Below are 23514 nucleotides of genomic sequence, written 5' to 3'. Positions count from 1 at the left end.
AAAACGGTGCCGTATTCACCTTAGTCTTTCAGTCCGGATGCATTTGCACAGCTCAGCAATTTTAATTCATTGCTACTGGACAAACAGAAGCACCTCAACTAACGTTTCCATTCAATGAAATATAAAAATAGTTTGGATAAGAACGAACTGAATAAAATATCATCTAGTAGCCACTGTTAAAGTCTGATTAAAAGCTTTAATCGGTCTAAAGCGACATCTTTTCACCCCTCCCCCTCTCTTAACGGAGCTTTTAAGCCAAGTGAGCTAAACAATACTGGAGTAAACTTTCCATCAGTCACCCTGGGAAGCAATAAGCTGATTGTGCGTCTAATTTTTCTGGATCAACAAGGGGGAGAGCGGGGTGCTGGGCAGGGGGGCGGATAATTCGCGTTCACCTCCATCTCCTCCTCCCCCAACTCCAGCCTGAGGAACTGTAAGGTCGAATAGCATTTCCCATGGGCATAAAGTTCAAGCTGCTTTACCAGTTCCTTTCAAGACTGAGCTAGAGACACAAGACGATCGTCAAAAGAATGTAAAAAGGGGGTGTTAAGCGAGAACACGCAATAAGGCACAAGCAACCGAGTAAACAAAAACACCCACAAGAGTTAGCCACAGCGAAGAGGGAGCCAGCCAGGTTCCTCAAGGCTAGACCTGGTTGTTCTGATTTCACACCGACCTCCATCAACAGCACCGAGAGGAAGATCGAACAGGTCCCTCGCTCCCTCCGCGGGAGGAGCAGGCCCGGGGTTTCAAGGTAAGATGAGCGGAAAAACGGAATACAGCCCCCCCCCCCCCCAAGAACCACCACCAGCGCCACCAAAAAAATCCCCAACCCCTCGGGACTAGCGTCTGTCCTGGTGGGATAAACGGCAGCAGCAGTCTAACCCCTCCACCCTCCTCTCACGCCCCCTTTTTCGGTCTCGGCGTGGGGAAGGTGCCCCAGGATCCCTTGGAGCCTCGCCCGAAGGCTGCTCCCCAGGGCCGAGCAGCCTGAGCCCCGGCCGGCAGGAAGCGCCCCTTTCGAGCCAGACCCCAGGCCGAGCCCGTACCTTCCGCAACACTTTCCGGCAGTTGGTACAGAGCATGTAGTTGGCGGCGGCCGACGGGCTGCCGCCGCCGCGGTTCATCGTGGCTGCGGGCACCGAGGGCGGGCGGCGGGCCGGGCTGTCAGTGCGGCCGCCCGCGCCGCTGCGGAGCCGGACGGTCCCCGCGCCGCCGGCCGCGCTGCAGCCTCAGCCTCCTCCCGGCGGGATGTCTGCTAGGTAGGCGACGGCCCGAGAGCAAGCGGCGCTGTCCGAGGCGACCACCGCGGCGGCTGCCGAAGCGACGGCGGAGACGGCGGCGGCTGCTCCTCACCGGCCCGTTGTTCCACCCGCCCCCATTCCCCAGACCCCCGCCCCCGCCAGGCTAGGACGAGCAGCCGCCACCGCTGCCTCCGCCGCCGCCGCCGCCACCGCCGCAGCGCCTCAGTGCGGCCCCGCCTCCGCCTCCCACCACCTACACCACCTTCACGCTCCGGGACCGCCCCCTCCCGCCAATCAGACAGCTCCAGCCACGCCTCCGGGCACTAGTCCGCCGCCAATGAGCAACTAGAGCTCGGCTGGGAGCTGCGCGGGCCAATCACAGAGGCCGAGGACGCCTTGAATCTCCGGGCAAGTTAAGTTTATCTCCCAGGCACCGAACTGCAGGGATATGGCGGGTTAGTTAGGTAGTGGGGTGGCAGGGAACACAGTTGGTGCTGCTCCGCCAATAGAAGGAAGAGGGTGTGTCGCATGCAAATTATCCTGGGAAGTCCAGCCCCTCTCCTAAGGCAAGCCACGCCCCTTTTCTCGGTTCCTGCAAAAATGGTGAGGGAGTGAAATAAATAGTTGGGAGCTGTAGCTCGCTAGTGGGTCTAAGACTGAACTAAATATTCCCTGATTTTTTTGAGAAAGGTTGGGGAGGTGGCGGGGGCGAGGAGCTAAAACGTTCATAGCTTCACGGCAATGGTTAGGTTTTCTCTCATCCCAAATCTTAGGTTAGCTGTAAAGACTGCAGTTACGTAGCACTTTGCATCTAAGGATTTCTAAGAACTTTATGCATCATTTATAGTGAGCTGCATTTTGCAAAAGACCAGTTAGTTATCTGAGGCTTGGGCGGAGAGTAGAGGATAAATGTTTGAGGTATGTTTACACCATTAATCGAATTGGGGGGGGAGAAAACATAAAATCTCTGGTTTCGCGGTTTGCTCTGCATCTGAAGTTCCTTCTCGCAGGCCTCTCAGTAATGAAAGTTCTTTTATTTGTCCAGCACTGAAGGATCAAAGAGACAGGATTGTTTTCTCACCCAAAAGTCTTTTCCGAGGCAGCTGGTCAGACACACGCAGAACACAGCCCTGTTTGGGAAGGAAAGTTCAGAGAACATACTGCCTTTTAAAACTGAGCTGGACCGGCTTCTCCAAAGCTGAAAAGGGTGAGTCAGGATTTTTGCGTTCACGCTCTAAAGAGAGAAGGCAGATGTAATTGGGGGAAAGCTGTGGCTGGCTGGGTGTGAGGGAGACAAGGCGAGTAGGGGAGCCATGTCTCCAGAAGGGGCCTGCGACACGCGTGTGGGTCGTATTCTGGTTCCTGACGCCAAATGCCAAGAAACCTGCTCCCTAGTGAGAACAAAGGCAGGCGCCGAGCGAGAACCTGATTGGTGCAGAGACCTTACCGGTGTCCTCGGGGCCCCGGAGATAACTTGCTTCACCCACTGACGCTGAGCTCTGTGCTCGCTGGAGCCCCAGCTCCCCGCCCTGCCTCAGCTGTGACCACACAGGACTGACTGTGCGTTATGACATCACCTGTTTTCGCTCTTTAGAACACGATCAGTATTCTAGGCTTCTCCTTTTTTAAAGGTCTCTAGTGTACAGAGATTTGTGAAGGTCTGCAGTTCTCAGAATGAATCTGTGGAGATGATTTAAAAGAACGGTTTCACTGGTTTGCATTTCTTTCTTTTCTTTTTAATTAAAAAAGAAAAAAACAACCTGGTTTCCTTTGGGATTCAGTGGTGTTGTGATGCAAAATCAGAAAGGTACACTGGGAGGAGCTAGCAAGTTTAGCACATCAGAGCTATTAGACCAAAATGTGTGGTTAAAACTGCCAATCTCCTCATTTTTCAACAGCTGCCTCTTCTCTGTTCCTTTTAGGGACCAGCAGGCATAAACCAAGTCTACACAAGGAACAAAGGAAATGGAAATCTGCCAGTGTTGGGTTTAAATAAGATTAAAATAGACTGGAAAATCCCCAAAAGGATCTAAGTTATGTAGTTGGGTAAACGTGTTGATCCATTAAACTAGTGATAGCTAAAGGTTGCTTAATGCTGTGTAGACATATATAGCCTAGAATAGCAATGATGTGGGGAAGGTGCTTAACATTCAGTTAGGAGAAACTGTAAAAGCAAGAAAGTTCAGCAAAAGGAGAAATTACCACATGCTCCTCAATGCAGAGAATCAAGAAATTCAGGAAGAAAAGTAGCAAGGCACAGTTTTTCTAGAACTGAAACACATATGTGTCTCCATTTCGTGGTAAATTTCTTGGGCTATATTCCTAGCTGGTTCTGTCTTGTAAAGCAGATTTTATGTGAAAATACTTTAAAGGAAAGAAGAAATTGAAGGTTAAAGTAAAATTTTGTGCAGGGATTGAATTTTCTCAAATACTATTTTAACAAATTATTTTCTATTCTTTTTGTAACCTTTTTCATGATAGCCGACATCTAATAATGAAGCCCTTTAAGTTCTTCGATAACTAAATTTCCCAGAAAGAATGGCCAAGAGAGTTCATCCCTATGCAATTATACCCTCTAACAAAGAATCCTGAAAGGAGGTTTATTTTCAGAGGAATATTTTCATTGATACATGGTCAGATAGGTGTGTGACCTAATGATGGCTCTCTCCACCAAACGCCTCCAAGTTTTTATAACATTAATTATCTGTAATGCTATTCGTTTGGTACTGCACTGAGACATTTCTTATATTGAACTGTAATATATGTGTTTATGTTCCAACCCCGAAATCTTCATTCCAGTAACTCATTCTCAAAACATAGCAACTCCCCTTTCTTCTGGTTCTCACACCCTTACTCTTACCTTACTTGTTTTCCACTCTTATGGTAATTTTCAGCTTCTGGACTCTGCTATTTTCTTCCATTTGTCACCTGGCCATCCTTCCTTTCCTAGCCAGCCTGAATATCAACAAGAGAATGGGACTTAGAGGGTAAGTGACTTGCAAATCCTGGATCATCCTTGTCAAATCACTTCAAAAAGAGTCTGGAGACTTTGCTAGATATAAATTATAAAGATTTATTCAAGGGTCTTAGGATTTGCAAACTGAAAACACAAGTAGGCAATACCCAGAGTTTTCTGAAGAAGAAAAGCTGAAGGTTCTTATGGTAAAAGGTACAACCTTGAGAAGAATCAGTCCTGCAATATTAGTCTCTGGATTGATGCAAGATGGTAATCTTCAAGAAGACCAGTGTTCTGGATACTGGATGTCAGGTGGTCTAGATACATGAACATTCTTTTCTTAGTCTCTCAGGGTGGGTAATCAGAGGATTATCTGGAGGTCTGATGTATATCCAGGCATTGATGCAGGATTGGAAAGTTCAGAAAAGTTTAAGTTCCCAAGCTAGTTAGAATAAAAACAGAATTGTTTCCTCAGACCTCAGCCTACTTGATTTTAGAATTCAACAGCTTGGCTATAGTGACTCCATTTTATTTCTTTGGTCTATTCCTTACACTGTTAAGAGAGACGGAAACAAAGCCAATTCTTTTTCTTACACACAGAGCAAGGAGAAACTCCAACTCTTTTGTTGTCTGGTATGTCTAAAACAAGAAAGAACTTTACAAATATAGGATATGGGTGTAAATTAAAACCAATGTTGAGAACTACTTTTGAATTTTTTTTGTTAGAAAGTTAGACTGATAGTAAACATTTTACATTATTTTTAGAAATCAGTTTTGCTTGTCTTGAAATATTCTTTAAATTTTTTTTTTTACAAGTAGTTCATAATATCACATGGCGTTAATGTACCATAACTTATTTACCTATTACTCCATTATTGAAAATGTAGGTTTTTTCCAAGTGTGTGTGTGGGGGGGAGGTTATAAATAATGTTTTGATAAGTTTCTTCATATATAAGTTTCTGGCAGTATCTCTGATTTCTAAATATGTAATTTCTAATGAAAGGGTATGAATCTGTTTTAAGGCTCTTGATATAATTTGCTAAAATATTTTTTGGAAAGGTTTAGCCCATTTGCACTCATCGCATAGTGAATGAGAATGCAGGAGTATTTGAAAGCACAAATCTAATCTGTCATTCTCTTACAGAAGGCCCATCAATAGTCTAGTTACCTCTACTTTTAATGCCTTCTGCCTGGTGATTTTCTTCTGTTGAAAGACCTAGTTGAGTCAAGTGCTTGTCAAGCTGCCCACGGTGCCTCTCTTATACCATTCTTTACCATCAAGCTCAGTTTTCAAAGATGGTTTAAATTCTATTTTTCTCATTAGATTGTGAACCCCTTGAAGGTGTGAATGGAGTTACATTCACTGTTTTCTCAACTCCTAGCTCAACCCACAGAGAAGTGCTCAAAAAATCTTGGAGAAAATAATGTTTTTGCTCTTACTTTTCTAAATACACTATACATTCTCTAATAATAGCTACAGGATGTTGTTAAAGGGCTCCAGTATTTGTGAATCGAATGGTTCAAAAAAAAATTATTGCTGTGGAACAGACAGATTGTATTTATGTCCTTTTCTGTCACCAATTCCTTCTCTGATATTGAACATATCTCTTGTATAAAATAAAATTTTTTGCCACAAACCAAGGATGTAGTGAGGATTGGGGCCAATTTTCATGTTTGGCACTATTGAACAAAGTTACCCTGTTAATAACATGCTGTGACTTTTGGACTTGAAATTGTTTACTTCTCTAGATATCTTTCTTCTACTGATCTAAGAACTGGGCTTCTTTATAGTTCCTAAATAAGGATTCAATTGAAAGAAATCAATTACTAAAGATATTTTTTAAATTCCATTTCTTGAGACAATAGGTCATTTTCTAACATTTTGCCTCCTCAGACTCCTTTTTTCTCGCTCCCCTGGCACCCAAAGCACTTGGACTGCAGAAGTGCTGCATTATTTACAAATTTGCAAATACTGTAATTTGTTTGGAACACAAAGGAATTTGCACTTCACACAATTGTAAATTGATTGCTCTCTTTGAGCTGTTAATTAGATTCCTGCTCTTTTTTCCTATGGCCCAAGACCAGGACTACTCCAAAAGACATATTAAGAGGATCTGTTACAAGAAAGGCCACTCTGCTTTAGTGCCATTCCCATCCCACCCCCTCAATCACCCATCTCTACCAAGAAAATTATTCTTACCAAAGCTCATTGTTCAAAGAACAAATATTCCGCCAAGATCCAAATTTCTGTCAGTCTTCTAACTTTCTATTTCAGAGCTTCCTGAATTTAACCCCATGTAAAGTAGACTATGAAGGAGAGGCCTAAAGAGGTGAAGTTTGTTGTGTGTTAGCTCTTAGCCTGTACAATGTTAGCCAGCAAAGTGCTGTAAAAAACTGGAATTTACAATATTTACAATTTAGTCGATGTTACCAAAAATCTAGATTTCTAGTTTCTCTTGAAAAGTTATAAGATCTGGTCATGCTAGGCTCACACTGCTGCATGGCAACCATCTATTAAAGCCCAGTACCTGCTATTCGGGTTTGGACACATACTATCTAGTTTGCCAAGGTGTCTGTCACTCCTTGTGGGTTCCATTTTGCCACTTTATTTACATTATCTCCTTGACATGATGTTGGTAGGAATTTTCCACCTCTATAAACTTTCTCTAGCATCTGAATTACTGTTCTGCTGATTGTCACTTAACTTTATCACAGAAGATGAAATAAAAAATAAACTTGTCATCTTTAGGCTAAACAGAAGTTGAGGACAGGGGTCAGATGCAAGGAATATCATGATGTATATAGAGCTAGGTATCCTGGTGTGTGTGTGTGTGTGTGTGTGTGTGTGTGTGTGTGTGTACACAATGGGAGATTATATATATATCCCCTACAATGGGAAGAACAATTATCTAAGAAGGGACTACTATGTTCTTTATGCCGCTAACCCCACTCCTTATTCTAACTCTGTCCACATCCTCATTCTAATTGTAGCTTTAGGAGAAAGGGACCGCAGAGAATGTGGCAATAGTGGAAGGACATTGAGGATATTTTCTTTAATTGGCATTATCATGTAGAGACTAAGAGCCCTGGCTCGGAGTCAGACATGGATCTGAGTACTGACTTTGTCCTTTACTAGATATATGACCTTGCATGAATTACTTAATTTCTTTACACTTTAGTTTCCTCATCTGCAAAATGGAGTAATAATGCTACTTATCTTAAAGAATGATTTTAAAGATCAAATAAGATACTATAGCTCTCAACAAAGTTACTAAAACATTATAAGCTCTGAAAAAATGTTTGCTGCTAGCTGCCACAATACAAAGGATTTTATGCTTTCTGCATACTGTGTGACCTTGGATCTACTTACTTAATGTTTCTGAGTATCAATTTTCATTATCTAAAAAGTGAGGTTATTTTATGATTTCTCATGTATGCAGAATTTAAGGAACAAAAGAAATGAACAAACTGAAGGAAAACAGGCTCACAGATACAGATAACAAACTGGTAATTGCCAGAGGGGAGGGGAGTTGGGAGGCTGGGTGAAAAAGGTGAAGGGATAAAGAAATACAAATTGGTAGTTACAAAACAGTCATGGTATGGAGAGTACAGAACAGGGAATATAGTCAATGTATGTGGTGCCAGATGGGTGCTAGAGTAATCTGGGGGATTGCTATAAATTATATAAATGTCTAACCATTGTACTGTATACCTGAAACTAATATAAAGTAAATACAATAAAATAAAATTAAAAACCTTTAAAAATAGTAAAAGGTAAAAGAAAAGGATCTTCTGTATAGGGATGGCTAAAAAAAATGAGGCTATTACTATCATCTTAGTCATAGAGTCGTTTGAGGATTAAATGAATTATCCATAGGCACTTTAAAACAATGCCTAGCATATAAGAAATTCTATAGTGTCTGCAATTACGATATATTGTGATCAGGAGATTTTTATTTGCTCTTTTCCCCCCAGTGGAGATCTTAGATTTTTGAGGTTCTTCTCAAAAGTAAGATAATGTGGGTAGTAGAAATAGCAATGAACAGAAAGTCAGAAAACCTATGGTTTAGTTCAGTACCGCTGTGAAGTATGTGATATTAGGCCTCAGTTTCCTCATCTGTTAAATATTGAACAATGAGGAAGTCAAGGGTCAAGGCCAGATGTAGGCTTTAAGAGAATTGAAACTTGTATAATATAGGAACCTTCTTTAAGATAATATAAAACTAGAGATGCAAAATTAGTTATGAAAGTGAACACTTATTTAAAATCAGCAACAAAATCACAATAAAGTTTTTAAAACTGGAAAAAACCATAAACACCATAAAATCCAAGTAAATAAATGTTTATTAATTATCTGACAAAACCCTATTTTACTTTTTTCCTAAATTTTTTGGGCTGTACTTTTGATTTCCTCCTCATATAACAATTATTTTTGCAATATTTTCTTCTATGGAGAGAATAAAAAGATTATTCTGTTTTTCCCTTAGCATATATTTCCAGTGCTGAGTGCCTCAGAACACACGTGTCATAAAACAGTCTCTAACCTTACATCTTTGTGACATGATGCTGGTGAATTGGCCTGTTGGGCAGTGGAAATATTCCTAGAACCAATTCTTACATTGAGACAACTCGAATTAACAACTCCACACTGAAATGACTGATCCACATATATCTATATGACTCACTAAACCCGAGCTAAAAGTATCTCCATTTCAACTTCTCCTTAGCCAGATCAACAAAAATACCTATAGCTTCCCCAATATCTCCAGCACGAGGGAGAGTTTGAAGGAGGTGAATTGGAGGGCAAAGAGACTGTGGTCTTTGCCAATAATGGTTGAAATATTTTACTTCTGACATTTAACAAAAATCTGCCATTGCTCAGGCCTCTCTCAGGGCCTTGGAAGGAGCCAATGCTAGAGAAAGACTCTAAAGTTTAAACTTTGTTAAATTTGTGGTTAACCTATGTCTGAGTAGAGAATTAAAAAGATCTTTTAAGTTCAAAAGTTTTGTGAATTTGTTTTATCTTAGTATTTCCATGAGAATCTAGTGTAAGCAGGATATAGCAGAGGTAGGAGAATTTCATCAAGCAGGCAGGGAGAAGGAAAAAGCCCCTCTAGTCTCAAAAATTCCCAGTTATGTTGGTTTTTTTTTGTTCCCTCAGGGATCATTTTTCCTGTTAGTCTGATTGTCTCCTTGATATTCCAAACTTGCTGTCCCAAATTTTCAATATCCTTCCCAAATTCTCAATATCCTTTCAGAGTTGAGGAAACTGAGACAGAAAAATATTTTATATATGTTAAAGATCATTGTGAAATATGCTGGCTGTCTAGGTGTTGAAAAGGAAAGTGGATGAATAAAATTTAAAAATCCGCATGGGAGTAAGGGAGTTTGGGAGTAGGATCTAGTTAATGGGACTACAGAGGAGTTATAATCTGTAGACTCAGAAATTAGGGGCAATAGTATTCTATTAGGAGGGATTTTCAGAGAATCAATATGTAGAACTAAAGAGAGATTGCAGAGGCCCTTAGAACAGTCTGCACTTTCAAACTCTCTGAATGTTGATTATGGTACATATAGACTTTGAGCATCTTTTGGGATGAATCTTTTGCATCTGATTATTTCAAGTACTTGGAATCTAAGAGCAGCTCAAAAAAGCATGATGGATGAAACGATTAGATGTATTAGAGTTTGTTAACTAGAAGGTAAGTATTTATTTTTACTAACGAAAGTTCCCAAATTGTTTTAAAATTGTAAAAACATTTTCATGCAAAGGTAAAATGTGCTTTGTTAGCAAAAAGAAACTTTCAGCATTTATATGAATGGTAATAACAGAGATAGCAATTTAAGATAAAATATTGGCTTGAGATAATGCATTCCGATATAACTGCAGGCTTGGAATCACAACAACAATTTGTGAGATTTTGGAAGGCTGCAAGTTTGGAAGAATATGCTTTGAAATATATGCTATCCAGATATTTTTTTATTCACTCATTTATTTATTGGACCTTTACCAAGTAGTAAGTCCTCTTGATAAAAATAACAAAAGACAGATTTTTAATCTAATAGTGAGACTGAGGTATACTCTTGGCATTGGTGTAGGAGATAAATACAAAATGGGGAATAGAGGGCAAAAAGGATTATTAGAAAACAGCTCAGAAAGATCTTTTGAGAATTTATGCCTGTAATGGCACACCTCTTACTGGTAATGATGCAAAATTTTTACTGTGTTTCAATGCACTTTACGAGTCAACAGGAAGATAGAATTAACCCTTATTGATATTAAGAGAACAATACAGAACAGTATATGATGAAATCACCTCCTAATTCCATGTTCATTACTTAATTCATTCTTGCATTTATGCATTCATTCACTCAGTATATCTTTGTGGAGTGAGTATACACCATGTGCCAGGCACTTGGCTAGCCACTGAGATAAAGTGACAGACCGAGAGTCAGGGTCTAACAGAATTTATAACCTAGCACAAAAGATAGACATTAAACAAGTAATGCCAATAAGTGGTGAGTGTCATAGTAGAGAAAACTCAGGAAGGAAGTATCAAGCAGGAAAATCTATGCTGATCTAAGCCTCTCTAAGGTAGTAAATGTAAACCCAAGAGTGAGCCGTCCCCTAGTTTCTGACAGTGACTTCCATGTATTCCATCCAGTAGGTCCTTTCCATTGAAGTGTTTCAATTCCCCCTTTTAATATAGTTCATGTTCCAGGTATGAAACTCCTAGGAATCCTGGCTTTTCTACGTTATAATAGACACACTTTTATGCTGGGAGAAATCCCTCCTTTCTTTTCTAAGAGGTACTATCCACCAGAATTTTTAAAGACTAGTAAAAGATATTTCCTGATTAAAGAATATCACTTGACATCATTATTTCACCCTTAGATTACCATCTGCCAAGTTCCACTTGTGTATGTATAAGAAAAATGTATGCACCATTTCTAATATGTACATCTATATTATCTCTCTTAAGTAAGTAAAGTATTTGAAGATAATCCTCATGTTTCTAATCTATATCCTCTAATCCCCATCACACTCATGCTAATGATATTATAATCATAATAGATATAGTAACAGAAGCAAGTACTACCATGTACTGAATGCTTTTTATGTGCCAGTCATTTTGCGATAATCTACATACATTATCTTGCCTAATATTTACAAAACTCTATGAAGTGGTTATTATTATCATACTTTACAAATGATTTATAAGGATTGAAAGTTTGGTCAAAGTCACACAGTTATTAAAAAACAGAGCTGTGATTTGAACTCAGATTTGCTTGACACCAATGTTTATGGTGTTCTGCAATCCTGCCTTGGCACTGTATAATCAGTTATTATTGTAAATAATCTTTGAACTCATTCTCTGTATTTGGTTACCAAGTCGTGAGATCCACTGACTTAGATCTCCCACACATTCACCAGATATAGTTTGAGCACATCTATTAATTGGATTCTTACTGAAATAAATGCTATAAGAGTAGGCAAGGAAGTATCCACTATTCCCTATTCTAATATTTTATTGCTCACTGGCATATTACTCTAAAATACAACAATCGAGTGATCCTGGGATACAAGAAATTCTTTTGTTGGACATCTAAGTTAGAATTCCAACTGTTTCTGATATGCAAATCTGAAGATTCCTAGGCACTTGGTTAGTCATAAAGATCGAGTGATGGATGTATTAGAGATCAAGTTGATAAAATTGAGGAAAAGTGGAGAGGAAAGAAGGCGCTGTTTCTACTCTCACGTGCTGTATCAGGAGTTGTCCAGATCTATTGTGATTAGCCGAGATGAGTTCCTCTAAGGAAGAAGATGAATAAACTGGTTTTCTCATACTCTGCCAGCAAGCTAGAGATATTTATCTCACTCTGTCCCATCCATATTCTCCTCTAAAGAAATCTTTATTCTAGTGGCCTCATTCTAAATAGTCAGACTCTATACTATGTGTTTGCTCCTTGTCTCAGATGAGTGGACCAAGGGATAGACACTTGATTTCGAAGACAGTCATTTTGGAACCTGGACAGCCATCTGTATGGACTAACTTAAAAACGATAATCTGGGCCAATCAGATGCCTTTCCAGTTTGGAAACTTGGCAGTGGGAAACTAAGACACTAAGCCAGTTGGCAGTAAAGTCGGATTGTGAGAGGATACCATGAACCATATGTAAGATAAAACTATAACGGAACAGAACAGACAGAGTAAAGATTGAAGAAGCTGGTTGGGAAAGGAGATGCAAGCAAAGACACAACGACACTGGTATTTAGAGCTGCCTTCAGTCCTGGTGCTTTTCCAGTTCCAGTCCCTGCTGCGTATTCTTGTAACAATTCCCTTCCCCCCATCTAATCTCTCACTGCTGATTTTGTGAAGTAACTTGAGTGTGCCTCTATTTCTTTCAACTGAAAGAGATGGACTGAAACAGTTTTCATTTCCATAGCAAGCACTCGCAAATATAAAATATTACTCCTAGTTCTCATTAGTAGATGGATATGAAAGTCAGATATTCTAAAAGAAAGAACTAGAATTCACTGAGCCAGAAACCCCCAGTTTAGCTTTTGTACATAAAAAATTCTTACAGCCTATGTTTCATTAAGAAACACTGCTCTGCAAAGAGCTCAAACTCTTTAGAATTTTTTTTTTTTTTTGGAGAATGGAGATCAGTGATCTATTACGCAAACTGCTTCTCCTCCCCAGGTTTAATGTCAAAATGATCCTATGTTGTTAGCAACTGCCTGTGAAGAAAACGTTGAGAGACAATTCTTTCCCTTTCTACTTTTTATCCTTCATTCAACCTTAATGCCCACTGTCCCAGTTGAATAATTGTCTAGAGTTTTTGAACCAAAAATATGTTTTAAAAATTAAAAAAAAAAAAAAAAAAAAAAAAAAAATTAAATTTCTTAAAAGTTTCCAAGAACTAAGTAGTCAAGGAAGAAGATAGAGTGAATGAGGGTGATTCGTATCTGCTTGCAGGTTAAAGATCACTTTGGTGGTCTTTGTGGGATATAAAGGGGACTAGGGATACACTAAGAGGTCATTTTGTTTTAGGAATGTAATCATGTATAAATGTTGAATTTGACTCAACTTGTCAGATGTGGAATGTGCCTAATCAACTGATCAGTTTCTGTAGAGCCAATCACTTGGTTTCCATTCCTGTACCTCACATGCCTTGTCTCTGCAGGAGCCACTACTCTTCTTCCCTTTATAAACCTCTCCGTGTTCTCTCTCTCTCTCTTTCTCTCTCTCTCTCTTTCTCTCTCTCTCCCCTTCCCTCCCTCCCTCCCTCTTTTCCTCTCTCTCTCTCATTTATATTGGGCTTATTCTGAGCTCAGAAACCCATGAACATGTTCTCTATCTCATAGTAAAATAATTTTAAGGATTTGCTAAGAGCTTGGAAAATAAAGGGTTTTTGTTTTGTTTTGTTTTGTTTTATTTTTTGGGTTTTTTTTTTTTTTTTTTTTTACCTTACCAATGAGGATCATCTTCGACACACTTTTGAGAACTTTGTGGCTGGGGAAGAAAAGAAAATGGTGTTTCTCCCTGGGCAATACTAGAAGGGTTGTGGTTGTGTTACATTTGCTGTTGATAAGATAATTCTACTAGTCTGTATGTACAAGACCCGTCACTGAATTTTCTATTTCTCTGAGAAGACATGAACATCTAGAGATTCACATGTCTGTGGGGAACTAGAATGCCACAGGATAGAAGCAAATGGAAACATTATACAAGTTGTAACTTCAGCTGTGACCTGAAATGTATCACCTAAGAGCTCTGTAAAGATGGAATTGAAAACTTTTTTTCTATCTCTATATTATATAATCTAGTCACTGTTCAAAAGTCTTTATAGGGTTATTTTGAGGATTAAGTGAAAAACTAATATGTAAAGTGCTTAGAACAGTGTCCTTCCTATTATGAGAACTTAATAAATTTAGCTATTATTGTTTCTAAAACGTTCCACACAACGGTAATATATTTTTTCAATAGCAATTGAAATTTGCTTGAATTTTAATGTTTCGAGTTCCCTGATACCATTTACCACTGTTCGTTTGATTTAAAAGGGCCTCAAGTACTTGATAACATTCAAGTTTTATCATCAACCATCTTTATTGCACTTGTGTTTGCAAAGTACATTTTTGTCTATTAGTCTATTCAATCCTATTCCAAAATAGAGAACTCTGTTTCAAAAATACTGTTGAATAATGAAGAACCTAAGTGCTTGGAGAAATTAAATGACAACGATGTATCCCTTATTCTCATCTCTCTAGAGATGAAGAACGACAATCTTCTCTAGAACCTGAGCTTGCTCTTGTATGTAGGTGAGAGTGTGCGCACACACACGTACATTATGTATACATACCTTTATGTGTCCTCTCAACAAATTATTTTTTCTACACTAGAGATAGCATGTCATAATCATTCTTTAAGCTTTTAACTAAAGAATTGCAGTTTTCCAGTTAATGAAAAGGAAATAGTATTCTCATTTAAGGGCAGGAATTCTGAGATAGAGAGCCTTGGAACAGTTCTAGAGCTTTGCCTAGTAGCCAATAGCTGATGATTCGCAGTTTTGCTCTGCTGGAGTCCACTACCTTTCTTGATATGAGCAAAAGCATGAAAGATAATATACCCGATGTATTCTGTATGACTCACATAAGACCCTAGCCACATTATAAATAGGTCTGATTTTTTAAAATATAGGTCTGAGCTGAGAGGGTCCTCCGGGTGGTATAACAGGAAGGATGTTTAAAGCATGGACCTAGCCACAGGTTCTGTCATTTTTGCCTATTACGATTGTCCTGTGTTTGTAGAAGCCTATTTGTGAGTCTGCCTTGGTCACCAGGCAAAATGCCTTATTTATTTCCTGGTTGTTTATAAAACCGAGGAACCAGGCTACAGGATATTTATACTGTTGTCTATCAAAGCATTCACTGAGACAGAAGATAAGCAGTTCAGCCAAAAATATCATGGCTTGCAAAGTGTGAGTGAACATGGAAAAGGTCATTGCATTATCAGGTCATAAGTAAATGATTTTGTGATCTTGAACAAATGACACAACTCATTTAGGTTGATTTCACCCCTCTCAGATGTCATGAAATAATTTTTGCTTTTTCACTATCATTTTTAGCCCATTGTGCGGTGACATCTCAGGTTAAAAGGGGCTGAAGCAGAGTCTAAGCTGGATCCTCAAAAGAATGTTAAGAAGAGTTTCTCCCCCTTTCAAGAACTAAGGTTGGCTAAGGTTCTAGAGTTGGGGGCTATCACGGAGGGATAAGATTTTTCTACGTAGAAAAAGCTAAGAAGGTAAGGTAGACCCTTGCATGTGTTGATGTCATAGTTTCTTTAACCGAGGAGCTGCCCAAAGTTGCTTTCGAATGAAGCCCAGCGCTCTGCTCCCTTAGACAGGACAGCAACTAGGGGGCGATCAGAAGCTCTAGCCCCAACCCGCCAGCTCCAGAGCCAGTTCCAGCCAGTTCCGCACAACGTCAAGTCCGTCCTCTTTGCCCTTTGCTTTCAGGGCCTTGGCAACATCATCTGTTTCTATTCCAGAGTGAGACCAGGTGAATTCCCGGAGCCCATGGATTCCAATGACATGTTAGCTACACTGACTTTGTGTCACCATGACTTCTGGGGCCTCAGAAGCAGATTCGGCAAGATTATATGATTTCAAAGCCTTTTACTGTCTCTTGCCTTTGGCCTTGTCACTTATCTGACCTATTTTCAATTTTCCATATTCCGGTCTCCCATCCCTTTTATCAATTGGCTTCTTTTCCACACTCATCAGCCCTACTACTCCCTGCTACTTTCTAACTAGAGCGAACTGCTAAACTCTAGTGCCTTTGCTCTTTTGTTTATTTTCTCCTCGAAATTCACCCAAAGTATCCTGGAAGCAAAGTAGAAGTGCTTAATATTTTTACAGGGTAAAGCCCAGAGATACTTACCTACAATATGGCTGATTTGCCGCTCGATGTGGTTCTTGCTCCTGCCAGGGGTAAAGCTTGGGTGAAATTTTGCCTACACACACTTTGGCTATTCCGTGTTTAGTGCTGCTCATGCTGAGTCAGCTATTGTCCAAGTAAACGAAGGCAAGCGTCCTTCAGTAATGGTAACGGAGGCACTGGTGGCATTCCCATGGCAGAAAATGTGCAGGTTACCTCTGGCCCTGTCCATGAGTCAAATCTCAACCACAGCCACATTCTTCGAAAAGAAAAAGTCATTTTCACTGTTTGACTAAAAGCTTCACATCTCTGTCTGGATTTTATTCCTTCATGTACCCCTCGTGCATGGACTGGAGCCTGTCCCACAGTGGGTGCTCAGCAAGTCTATTAATTTGAATTCTTACTCAAAAAAGTTATTACTCTAGTACTGTATTTCCACAAGACTCTTCTCTGTTAAATAGCACAGCATCGGATGGGTAGATCAGAGTCGATTTTAATATGCTAATTAAGATACACAGAAAAAAATGATCATTGTATCCATCCTGGGGTTTTCAATGAACATGAGCTTCTGAGGGCTATAAGTGTATCGTAGAGAACAGGATGAGGCAAAGTAAAAATATAGTAAGTTTTAAAGAAGATCTCAAACATGAAGGCTAGTCAATAAAGAGGAAATTTATTTTTTTAATTACAGAAATGTTGCATTGATAAGAGTTTCCTCTTTATCTAAAACATCAATTGTTTTCTTAGGCCCTTAATATGTTATTTCTAAAACAGGTGGAGAGAGTTAGACTAGATAAAGAATTTCTTTTCAATCTGGAAAGTTATAAGACTATGATTATAAATGATCAAAAACTGTAAAAATAAATAAAACTGAGGATTTTATTCTCCCTTTTGGGAATGGGTCTAGGCCTAGAACAAAGAATATTAAGCTAAAGTTTATGGCTATACAGCCTTGTATCTCTGAATTTCTTAAAATTGTGTGCAGAAATTTTGTATATATGTAGTTTTTCCTTAAGGAACAGGGACCCATAGTTTTCATCCAATTCCCAAGGTAGTTTGAGACCTCAAAAACCTTATAAGCCACTGGATGATAACATTTGAGATTATCTTCAAATAAGGCTTGACAGAACACTTTCTAGTGTCAAGCATTATGCTAAACACTTTATATGTATTACCTCATTTAACCCTGACTCCACAATGCTGCTACTTTTCTGAGAAGTTACCTTTCTCAATTCTTACAGTTGATAAGTCATGGGGCTAGGACCAGAAGGCCAGGCTTTTATTCATTATGTAAAACTTCCTTCATTTTCAGTATACAGAACGTTTGCCCAAAGCCAAAGCCATTTCAGTCTTAGCCATCATTTTTCTTTTAAATCATCTTTTATGTTTACATAGTAACTGCTTCGTAAGCATCCTCAAGCCTTACTACATTCAAGCAGCGTTATTCTATGGAACTAGCCTTCTAAAGCACAGAAGCAACCCTCTCCAGACCACTCACCTCAGTTTTGTTTTTGTTTTTGTTTTTTTGTCCCCCCCCCACCCATTTTACACCTAGGCTGCAGTAAGTATAATTTTGTCTTAACTGTCTATTCTAGCCTCAAGTCTGGCCACGTGGCACAAATGGACAACCCATAAATTTGGAGACACTCCGAGAAATCCATCCCAGGCACTGAATGGTCCTGGCCCTCTTCCAATTTTACTAACCTTCCGCAAATTGTGATTCCAGACACGTTTATACCTTGGCCCCCAGAATAATGGAAACCACAAAAGTGACAGAAATTAAAATGTCAGCCCAGCTGGGCCCACAGTGTGGGCCAGCAATTACAATGGAACTCACTGCCTCTTAGATCACCTGAGTGTAGCACATCTGTGTTTCCTGCAAAAGGGATAACAAAATAATCCAGACCATTTTCCTACATGTTCTTCAACCTAGCGTATATACAGCGTGCTACTTAACAATAGCGACTAAGCTTTTAATAAGCAACAGGAAAATTTTTAAAAATCAAATGAAAAGCAGAGATCAGAATTCCGGTAAGCTTTGTAATTTAGCTACCACTGCCATCATTCAGGACCTAAATAACCTGAAATACATGATCAAGGTTCCAGAGATAATGAACATAAAAGCATTGTTGTTCTCTGCCTGAGAAAAGAGTATCACCCAAACCTGCTCACCTACTTCAGATTCTGAAGAACCAATAGTATGCAGTGTCCCTGTAGATAGAGAAAAGGATGTCCCCAGCAAAGATGACAGACACCTGAGGGGTCATATGCTTTGTGGAATCATGATAGGAATATAGATGACAAAAGGGATTAAATGGTGTGGGAATTGAGATACTGCCGATCTCCTCACTTTCTCCTTTTTTATTCTTTATAGATCCAGCTACTGATAGAAGCCGCTCATTTCACCTGAATTAATCTGTTGTTTTCTGTGCTGTGAACTTGCTGATTTCTGTGGCAGTGAGTTTACATTTGCTAGGCTTAAAACTGAGCTCCAAGCAAATGGATACCTTTCCTACTTCTGATATGCCAAGGATACACTGAGATTACTTCGGCAAAAATAATCTTCCTGCCAATCTGCATTATAATTCAGAGAGGTAGCTCGTCAAGTGAAGAAAGAAAACCGATAGCCTTGAAGGAGCTTGATTAAAATTTTGCTTTATATTTTCACATCTTGATACAAAAATATGGAAGTTGGTTATTTTCTTACAGTACTTGTCACTGGCTTTGTAACATTGTGTGTTTTTACTTGGCTATCTTCTCCATGAGATTATAGGCTTCATGAGGACAGTTTTCTTCATCATTATATCCTCAATACAATAAAAACATTTTTTTTTTTAAAGAAATGAATAAAGAAAATAATGCAGAGAATTCTTCTGGTCTATGTTATAGGAATAGTGAATTCTTACCAGATTAGTAAAATGTGGATTGAATTGCTCAGGAGTTTCCATTGAATTTATATTATGTGCAAACATAGTATTGAATGTAGTTATCCGTTCTAGAATCAGAACAAGGGTTCAGGCCAGAACAAGGATTCAGGTCACGGTGACTAACTGCTGTTTTTGTCCTACAGCTCATATTTTTCTTTTGGCTAACTCTTAGCCAGTTTCAGTCTGGGAAGTTGCCCCCTCCTTCAGTCTCAGCCCAGGTGCAGCAGGTGCAGTGTTGGTATTTGATTTTCTGTTTCAGCAGAGGACTGCCCTCCTGGGGCCAGGGCGCTTTGTTCAGTCACAGTTCCAGCCTGCCCTGGCAGAGGAGCGCTGGAGCAGGAGGAAGTCCTTTTTTGTTTTTGTTTTTTCCTTTGCTTTGAAGAGAAGTGAGCTCAGGCTGCCAGTACAGAGGAAAGTTGGAGCTGGGGAAAATAAGGGAAATAGAGAGATCGGGGGTCCTGATGACACCATTAAAGGTACCATGTCACCCACGACTTAATATTTTTTCTGTCATTTGCTACAAAAATAACCTTAACTGGTCCAGAGACTATGTTGTGTTACTTTGTTTTCGTATTTGTAAAAGTAGGAGATTATTTAGATGGCTCTAGAGGAAGTGAAGTTTGGTACATCTTGGTCTTGTTAGGACATTTATTATTCTATCAGACTGAAAGCTCTGCCTTAAATGTAACATTGGAGTTTCTGGAGCTACAGACAACTCAGAATGCATGTAATCTCTCTTCTACCTGACAGCTCCTTATGCAGAGAGCTAGTAGGACTCATTTATTCATTCATTCAATAAGTATTTATCGAGTGCCTAATATGTGCAGGCACATCTTTTCTCCAGGCTTCATGTTTGGATCATTTTTTGAACTATTTCTCATATCACAGGGATTCTGGACCAATGCTGATGTTCCTTTTTTAGATGGACTCCACTGTGTCAAAGCATCCCTCTTAAAATGTGGTATCTGGAGCGGAGCACTATAACATCCATTCAAGAGTTACACATTCCTTAAGTGCCAACCACATGCCAGGCATCAAAGTAAGAGGGATGAATGAGACATAGTTTTGTGCTCAGAGGACTCACTGCCCAGAAGAAGGAGACAGCCCTGTAAATAAGCTAGTCTGGTACAGGGAGCTACAGTAAAACCTAAATGAGGGAGTGACCAATTCTTCTTGGAGAGAGAAATCCTAGAAATGCTTCCTGTACAGGGAGGTGAATTAAGATAAGTAAACTTCTGACAGGTGGATGGAGCTGGGAGAGGGTATTCCAGGGAGAATCAGCAGCCTGAGCAAAGGTAGTAAGGATTGAAACAGCCTAGTGAATTCAAGGAACTGCAAAGCCTTTCATAGGGTAGGACCAGAAAAGTAGGCAGGGTAGAGCCTTGAATGCCATTGTGAGAAGCTCATAAGGTGACAGGGAGTCTATAAAGTCTTTAAAGGAGGGGAGCAACATGATTAGGTTTACACAGTAGAAAGACATTTTAAAGGTACGTGGTCCAAGGGCTGGACCTCCAGGAAACTGAGGAAGGAAGAACAGCTGGAAGACAGGTCATCTGGATGAGAGATACACAGGGGTTTCGTTAAAATGATAGCTGTGAGGATGGAAAGAGAGAAATGGTTTAAAGGCAATGGGGACACATGGGCAGGATGTGCTGCAGGATTTGACTCCTCAAAGTGGGTCAGAGAACCAGCAGCATCAGCATTACCTGGAAAAAAATGCAGGATCTCTGGCCCTACCCCAGACCTAGTGAATCAAACAGAAACTGCAGGTTAACAAGGTCCCCCAGGTCGTTCATAGACACATTAATTGTAGAGGAATACTGGTTTGGGCTCTTGGGACTCAGTGGTGAAGACACAGGACAGCCGAAGTCCCTGCCCTTAACAGGGTTCACATTCTAGCAGGGGAGGTGGATTTAAAACAATAGTTCCATGGTTAACATTGAACGATCATTGTGATAAGTGCTAGAAAGGGGACACATCATGATCATGCAATCGAGGGACCAGAATTGAGCTGTGGTTTCAGAGGTTGGTTCTCCGAGTAAGTTAAAGCGACACATGGAATAAACCGGGAGAAGCAGGTAGAAAATGTGTCTCTGAGGATAGGGATGGAGAGCGGTCTTCCAGGCAGAAAACCAGGACTGGAAGGGACACAGGGGCCTTAGAGTAACTGAAAGAAAGTGCTGGAGCAGTGGGGAAGCAAGAAGAGCCTGGTCAAGTGGGTTTGGAGGTCAGGTGGGGCATCAGGTCAGCCTTTTAAATCATGCAGATGATTTTGACTTTTATCTTAAGGAGAAAATGGAGAGGAGAAAACCCAGAGCAGTATCAGAAAGGCTGTACATAAGAAGAGAGCTGACAGCCTTCCCTGGTGGTCCTGACCACTGCCTGTTCATTAGTGGGGTCTATCGCTCCAGGCTTTTTTTTTAAAGTTTTGACTCCATTTAAGAAAGTTCTATTGCGCTCATACTTTGTATTAGGCCCTATGCCAGACAAAGGAGGGATATTAAAATATTTAAAATGTGATCCCTGCCCTTAAGGATATTATAGTTTAATAATGACATTTTGCTTCATTAAAGAAGCTTATAGTCAAACCAAGAACTTCCAGTTAATCATTCCCTATGTCTTCTCACATAGACTGCTTCTGAGCCAGTTTTCTCTCATCCTGTTTTTATATATTTGACTTTTTTAATACAGATTTTTACATTTTTCTTGGTTTTAGGCCATCCTCCCAGACTGCTAGATCTTTTTGAATCTTATTTCAGTTATCGATTTACTCTCTCCCAACTTTATGCCACACGAGACCTAATGAACATGTCTTCTTTTTGTCAATTTAAGACCCTGTTTTAAAAATTGGTGACAATGTCTCAGAGGGCCCTTAAGTGCCCCAGCATGGCAATAGTAGAGATTCCCTTCTAGGTGATTATTGATTGATTAATCTAGACATGTTGAGTACCATGTAGTATTTTTCTTAGGAAGTATCATCCTATCTTGTAGCTAGAGATAAGTGCACTATTAATGGGAATCCATAGCACCTGTGAATACCCATGTCACAGTACTTGTGACATTGTATTTTAATTTGTTATGTTTTTGACTATCAGTATGGGGCCACCATTTTACTCATTGCTGTTTTCTCAATCCTGAACATAGAGTATTGCATATGGTGGACACGCAATAGACATTTGTCCAGCGACTTAACCTTCATAATTTCTTATGGACTTGCAGAATTACACAAAACAACCAGGCTGTTTGATACATTTCAGGGATTGAAATATATAAAGTTTCGCCCTTCAGACGTTTCCCAGGTCGGCAGCCAGCTTAGCTCTACACGAGTTATTAATGAGGGCTCACGTCCCAGAGTTGGCTCCACAGTATCATATGCTTTACTCTCTGGAACATTTCCTGATATTTTGTGAAAGTCCTCAGTCTCTTTAGTTTATCCTAGAGATTCTGCAAATGGCGTAGTAAAATCAGGAGAAAAGATATGTGTAACTCCTTCAATACGTCACTGATCCCTAATTTCATCTACAGAGTGTGTCAAAACAGCTGGATTTTGCCAGTAGAACTCTAGTTAACGATTTAACAAATACAATAAATGCCACGGTTTAGTTTGGCAAAGCTCATTAAGAGCAAACACCAAAAAATCCTTTCTGATGTTAATCATCTAGACATATTTGTAGTTTTTATACATACTATCCCTGAATGTTTCACTTTTTTTTCCCTTTAAACTATGGATACCGCTCACTTTTGAAATTGGCTTTAATTAATTCCTCACTACCTTGTTCTTTTTTCTTTATTGCATCTGAATTTCCATCAGCTTGGCAAAAATACTTGGAAACTCATATTGAGATCTTTCTGCAATGCACATCCCAGTTCTGTGATATGAATTTCACAGGCATTATCTTATTTTAATCATCTGTAAGAAGTACATATATGACTACCCTATATTTATTTAAAGAAAATGAAACAGGTGGAGAAGGTTAGGTTATCCACACATTTATATTGATTTCTGTCCCTCCTTGCAGTCTGCTGGTATGTTGCAGAGCTGGTTTGAGGGTTTGAATGAGGCCCGATTCCAGAGCCTGAAATCTTAACCAAAACACGCAATTTTGCAAAGGGCTCAGAGACCTAGAATGCCACGCTAAAAGTGTCCCTTGAGATCGTCTAGCTCAGAACATGATGGATGCTTGCTTGTCACTTGCCAGACAAAGTTAATCTCCCAATGGAGACCAAAAGGCAGGGAGGAGAGATGAGTGGAGTGGGAGAAGGGTGGGTGGGTGGGGGGGATCCTAACTTCTGGAACCCCATGAGAGAACTTTCATGTCTGCAGCTTTGGAATTGGATGCCTATTGTACAAATTTCTTAACCTACATTAATGTGTTCCTTCATTAGTAAAATATTCGTTTAATAATTAAGTGAGGTTGGAATCTAATTTGAGCTTTAACTGCCACC

At 39.8% G+C, this 23514-nt stretch overlaps 1 protein-coding gene and 1 long non-coding RNA gene across 6 annotated transcripts in view; one reads left to right on the top strand and one right to left on the bottom strand.

Moving 5' to 3' along the window:
* Nucleotides 1-1347, bottom strand: part of SESN3 (sestrin 3) — a 63366-nt gene extending 62019 nt beyond the window's left edge. Inside the window, exon 1 of the mRNA XM_016158667.2 lies at nt 1050-1347. Within this exon, the coding sequence (XP_016014153.1) occupies nt 1050-1127 (78 nt within the window). The 5' untranslated portion in view covers nt 1128-1347. The remainder of the gene's footprint in view (nt 1-1049) is intronic.
* On the top strand, nt 344-23303 carry LOC107517680. 5 transcript variants are annotated; one of them, XR_001598579.2, is made up of 4 exons: nt 344-754; nt 1390-2162; nt 2290-4231; nt 15331-23303. It is a non-coding gene; the product is annotated as an uncharacterized LOC107517680 (long non-coding RNA). The 5 variants fall into 5 exon arrangements; XR_001598581.2 differs by having other exon boundaries at nt 1390-2451; nt 3167-4231; XR_001598582.2 differs by having other exon boundaries at nt 1390-4231; nt 15331-15434; nt 15516-23303.
* The last annotated feature ends 211 nt before the right edge of the window (nt 23304-23514 follow it).

This window comes from Rousettus aegyptiacus, unplaced genomic scaffold (genome assembly GCF_014176215.1).
Source record: "Rousettus aegyptiacus isolate mRouAeg1 unplaced genomic scaffold, mRouAeg1.p scaffold_m13_p_5, whole genome shotgun sequence".
NCBI lineage: Eukaryota > Metazoa > Chordata > Mammalia > Chiroptera > Pteropodidae > Rousettus > Rousettus aegyptiacus.
The sequence above is the reverse complement of the archived record's forward strand: the minus strand, read 5'-3'. Positions and strand labels throughout refer to the sequence as shown.